This window comes from Micromys minutus, assembly GCF_963924665.1.
Source record: "Micromys minutus genome assembly, chromosome: 12".
Lineage (NCBI taxonomy): Eukaryota > Metazoa > Chordata > Mammalia > Rodentia > Muridae > Micromys > Micromys minutus.
In genome coordinates, this window is record NC_137981.1 from 40952080 (window position 1) to 40957851 (window position 5772).

At 36.4% G+C, this 5772-nt stretch overlaps 1 protein-coding gene across 1 annotated transcript; it reads right to left on the reverse strand.

The window, feature by feature from the left end:
• Positions 1–3274: 3274 nt before the first annotated feature.
• LOC308428254 (small ribosomal subunit protein eS4-like) lies at positions 3275–4178 on the reverse strand. The gene has a single exon (XM_080926667.1). The coding sequence runs from the start codon at positions 4159–4161 to the stop codon at positions 3370–3372; it is 792 nt and encodes a 263-aa protein (XP_080782793.1). The 5' UTR covers positions 4162–4178; the 3' UTR covers positions 3275–3369.
• Positions 4179–5772: the final 1594 nt, after the last annotated feature.

A 5772-nucleotide genomic window follows, 5' to 3' on the forward strand; every position in this document is an offset into this window, starting at 1 on the left:
TTTTAATGAATTTCATTTTTCCTCGGATGATTCTGGTAGCTATCAAGAGGGAGTGAACAGGCATGCTCAATGGTGCATGTTTAAATTAGATTTTCTTTTATTGCTTTATTTACCCTGTCATGATAAATCATAACATTTTAATTATCTGGTTTAACACATATTCAAATGTCATAGGATGGAAACATGTTAGTGGAAAGAAAAATAAAAAAAATTTTTCCCCGAGGTGAAATGTTTACCTTTCAGCTCTATCCCTTCTTAATACATATGAGTGGCATTTTAAAATATCTAATATTTTAGACTCAAAGTCTAGTTTGTAGATGTGCTGATGATATGTCACTTTTTACATATTTATGGAACATTTCTCAACCCAGAGGCTTCATAATCCCTTTTGCTTTATAATCCCTAACATATCTGGCCACTGAAAACACTTTAAATGTTGGGGGGAGGAGAGCAGACACAGTTACTGTCTTAATTTGTGTTTCTATTCCTACCATAAAATTCCATAACGAAAAAAGAAAGCTGGGGAGAAAAGCATTTATCTGGATTAGACTTTCATATTACTGTTCATAAGTGAAAGAAGCCAAGGCAGGATCTCAAGAAGGACAGAATCCTAGAGGGAAGAACAGAAGCAAAGCCCACGAGGGCCAGCTGCTTGAGGCCTCATGGCTCACTTCACGTAGTTTGCTCACCCTGCTTTATAGAACCGTGGACTACCAAATCAAAGGTGGGACAACCTCAATTGGCTGTGCCTTCCTCTATTGACTAGTTAATAGAAAATGCCTTACAACTGGATCATATGGAGAAATTTCCTCAACTAAGGTTTTTTTTTTTTCTCTTTGATGACCCTAGATTGTGTCACTTACCATTTTTGGATTGTTTCTACATTGTTGATATTTCTGCTGTTTAATTAAAGTAGAACAAACAATCAAGAAAAAGGACTAAATTTTTAACTTGTCTATTTATTAAAAACTATCATTTGCAGCTATACTAAATTGAGCAAAGCCAAATAAGATTTTATGTTTCCTTTAGATAATACTACAAGTTCTCTCAGAAATGATACATTGAACATAAAAGTTTCTTAGGAGGATTCAGCCATTTTCTGCTGAAAGGTAAATGGAATATGTTTGTTCTTCTTAGGAAAATTCTGTCACAAAAATAACTACTCCCAAAGTATCAGAGAGTAGCATATATATATGATGTGCTTTTATATAAAGAAATGTACAATAGCTTGGGAATTTATTTCTGTATTTTTATGCGTATTTGCCTTTATGAATGTAAGTGTACTCATAGGGGGCCTGGTACCTGCAGATGAACTGTCTGAAATGCCTTGGTCTGGAATTACAGATAGTTGTAAGTCATTATGTGCTAAGAAATAAACTCAGGTCCTATGCAAAACCAAGTGCTGTATACTGCTGCTGAGATGTTTATACTATAATCTAAGCATGTCATTTTATTTTAAATTTAATATCCTATTATAGTTTGTAAGTTATGGTTTAATTTTTCTTTTCAATTATACATAGAACAGAACATGGTACATAGTATGCAACTATTTAAGATGAACTGTGTTACAGAAGTGATTATTAGGACAGTTTTGGAGTCTATAATAGAAAAAGTTTTATCTTTGATCAGAGTGAATGATATACAAGTCATCATTTTTTGCCATTTTGTGTGGAGAGTCGCAATAACATTTGCCATCACTAGATGGTGCTGACCAAGTCACTGCCCATCCCAGGGCGTCACGATCAGACCACTGGCGGGCAGCCAGTCACACAGCGACACGCCACCCTTGGGGGTATAAATTACGGTTCACCACAATGTTCATAGCAGCTCTATTTATAATAGCCAGAAGCTGGAAAGAACTCAGATGCACTTCAGAAGATGAATGTATACAAAAATTGTGGTACATTTACACAATGGAATACTACTCAGCCACCAGAAACAATGACTTGACCAAATTCTTAAGAAAATGGCTGCATCTTGAGAATATCATTCTGAGTGAGATAACCCAGTCACAAAAGAACAGACATAATATGCAGTCACTGATAGTGGGATGCTAACCCCAGAGGCTCGCACTGCCCTAGAAACAACTCACAGACTGTATGAAGTCCAAGAAATAAAGAAAACAAAACAAAACAAAACAAAAAAATCTTTACACAACAAGAAAACTTTGACTATTTCCATGTTACATTTTGTTTTGCATGTACTTTGTGCTCATTGTAACTATTGGGTTTTCGATGCATACTGTCAAACCTTTAAAAAGATCAAGTACTGACTATTCATATAGATTTATGTAAAAATTATTTCAAAATCTGAAAAAAAGTACTGACAAAAATGTATAATTTTACGCAAAAATGCTTGAAATCTGTACATTTATCTTTGTTTTGTAAAATAAAGGTGTTAAAATAAATAAATAAATAAATAAATTAGGGTGCCTTTTCCTGCCCGGGGTCTTCCTCTTCAAGATGCAATAAAGGCTTTGCTGCAGAAGGATCCTGGTGTTCTGTGTTTATTCTTGCCGGCGAGACAGTAACGTGGGGCAAGATGTGTTATAATAATATGTAGAGTAGGCTTTGGTATAAGATATAACAATGTAGAAAGAAATACATGAAAGGGAATGATAGGTAGAGAATATGTGCTAATCTGTTGACGTAAACCATAAGTAGAAATCATTGATTAGGTTGTGTGGTCCCAGGTGTACGTTTCCTTCTTCACATAATAAGTCTGTTATTTTAACCAGTTTTATGCTAATTAGTATGTATATGTCACTTTATAATTCCCCTGGGCGCCACATGGGTAGTTCCCAGTGGTTTTGTAGTTTATTTTTCTAAAACTTTAAGTAGTTTCTCCTTTTACATATATCAATAACTCTGTAAAAATGGTACTGGCACTGTAAGTAAGCCTCTCTAAAAGACATTTCAGTAGTCATTTATTTTTTAGTATATATATATATATATATATATATATATATATATATATATATATATATATATATATTTAATTATAATACATCACTTTCCCCTTTTCCTCTTCTGCATCCAGCCCTCTAGGAACCTTATCCTCAACCCCTGATACTGCTCATTCAAATTGATGGCCTCTTTTTCTTTGGTTATTATTGTTTAAAGTATATTTTTAAAACTTGCTAAGTCAATTCTGTTATTTGTTTAGATGAGAATTGAAAGTTGACCAGATTGTATTGGACAATAGATCAGTGAAATTATATTAGGGATTATTTAATTCTCTCCTTCTTTTTTTTTTTTTTTTTTTTTTTTTTTTTAGTTTCACCATGCTGTTTAATCTAGCATGTTGCCTGGAAAGCCTTCTATTAGCCAGAGTACAAATACTCCTCCAGCGTGTCTCCTAGAGACCATTTCACCCACTGCTCTGTTTGGCTGCTAGTCTCTTGTCTCTCTCTTCAGCAATGGTGAGGCGGATTCCTTTTCCTCGAGGAAGAGAGATCCATGGCTTGTTGCCCTTGCCAATAACAAAAATGTTGGACAGCCGAGTGGCAAAGCTGTTGCCATTGGCATCTTTCACATGAACCACATCAAAAGAGCCGGGATGTCTCTCTCTATTGGTGATTACACCAATTCTTCCCAAGTTAGCACCTCCAGTCACCATACACAGGTTTCCTGTGTCAAACTTGATGAAGTCAGTTATTTTGCCTGTCTCCAAATCAATCTGAATGGTGTCATTCACCTTGATGAGGGGATCAGGGTATCGAATAGTACGAGCATCATGGGTCACCAGATGTGGGATTCCTTTTGTGCCCACAAAGATCTTTCTCACTTTGCACAGCTTGCACTTGGCCTCCTCAGGTGTAATGCGATGAACAGCAAAGCGACCCTTGGTGTCATAGATCAGACGGAAGTTCTCTCCAGTTTTGTCAATGCTGATGACATCCATAAACCCAACAGGGTAGGTTATGTCGGTCCTGACTTTCCCATCAATCTTAATGAATCGCTGCATGCAAATCTTTTTTACTTCATCTCCAGTCAGGGCATATTTAAGTCTATTCCTTAGGAAAATAATCAGAGGCAGGCATTCCCTCAGCTTGTGAGGACCAGTGGATGGACGAGGAGCAAACACGCCAGTCAACTTATCCAGCATCCAATGCTTTGGAGCAGCTACGCGCTTCAGATGTTTCTTGGGACCACGAGCCATGGCTGCGCTGGGAACGGAAAGAGAAGAGCTAATTCTCTCCTTCTTATCAATAACTATTTAACTAAAATCTTTTGTATAGAAACAGGATCACTTACAATTTTTAGCTTTTACATTATCATGTACATTGGCTATTATTTTGGTCTCAATTATTTATGTATTTTTAGGAGACTGTCTTTCACAATTCATTTCCAGTTATTCTAGAAGTACTCAATTTTTGTGATTCTTCTGGGCCAAACATATAGTGGTTTGATAAAGATGTATCCTAAGGGGCTGGTCTCCCATGTTCTTTTATCTTCTTCAGTATCAGGTTGTGATTTTCTGTGATAATCTCAAATTGCTCTAAAGAGAATTTTGTTTTGTTTCTTCTCCTTTTCCTTCTTCTCCTCCTCCTCCTCCTCCTCCTCCTCCTCCTCTTCCTCCTCCTCCTCCTCCTCCTCCTCCTCCTCCTCCTCCTCCTTCTCCTTCTTCTTCTTCTTCTTGTGAATGGTGATAGTTACACATATCTTTGAAATAAGGATACAATTTGGAATGTAGTAAGGAATAACTTTCATCTATTCTGGTAAAGCCACTAGATTATTTTTCTGAATTCCAGGACCTCACTTGCCCTGTAACTTGGTCAGTTTTCTAGATTGTAGCATGATTTTCCTTCTGTTGAAAGGGTTTTAGGATCTACTGCAGGGAGTGCAATTTGTTATACTGCACCCCATGACAGTACCACATTTTGCATCTCTGTAGATGTTTGGCCATGCTTTTGATTGCTGAGATATGTTACATTTGGGTAAAACTATAACTGTTTTCCTCCTTAGGCAGCTTGGAGATTAGTTTCTGGAACTGTAGGTTTATACCACAGGAAGAGTGCTTTTTGGTTAGATCTGGCTCAAATCAGGCAGGTCCTCTGTCCTAGGTGTGTGGTGCATTCATTAGGGGCTTGATTTCAATCTTTGAGAGGTACCTATGAGGTATGTCAATAGTCTATACTGTTTGGGGAGACATTTGAATACCCTAAATTACTATTCCGAAGTATAGTTTTTATGACTAGTACTGGTATTTCTGTTAGAACCTAGTGCTTGTGTCAAACATTGCTTTTCAAATGTAGAAGTGATTCACATAGGAAATCACAGAGTGTACAGCAGTGTGCTCGGGGCCTACACAGGCTGGTGTGACATAGGGTACCAGCAGTGATGACGAATGATCTGCAGTCCATAAGCAAAAAGCTAGTTCCAAAAGTATCATCTGGAAAAGGGAAATACAGTTTTCTCCCATAAAACACCATTGGATCTGCTAAACACACTTAGAGAATACAGCCTAGCAAGAGATAGCCAAGACAAAATGAGCTCATAAACTCCATGTCAGTTTTTGTGGATTTATTTATCTATGTAATTATTTATTTATTATATCATATTTCTTTAAGAATTTTTAATTTTAATTTTTGATCTTATTCATTTTATAGAACGTGCATAATGGCATTTAGGTTTGGGTTTTGATTCTTTGTTTTTATAGAATGGCTGTATATGTGTATATGTATATCTGTTTTTCAGTGCGTGCCCATGTGTGTATGTATGCATAGGTTTCTTGTTACTTTTATTAATGTTAAATTTTATTCTGTTTTGT

Bases quoted from the DNA above. Each gene is read 5' to 3' on its own strand.
- LOC308428254 (XM_080926667.1), bottom strand. From the start codon at position 4,161: ATGGCTCGTGGTCCCAAGAAACATCTGAAGCGCGTAGCTGCTCCAAAG.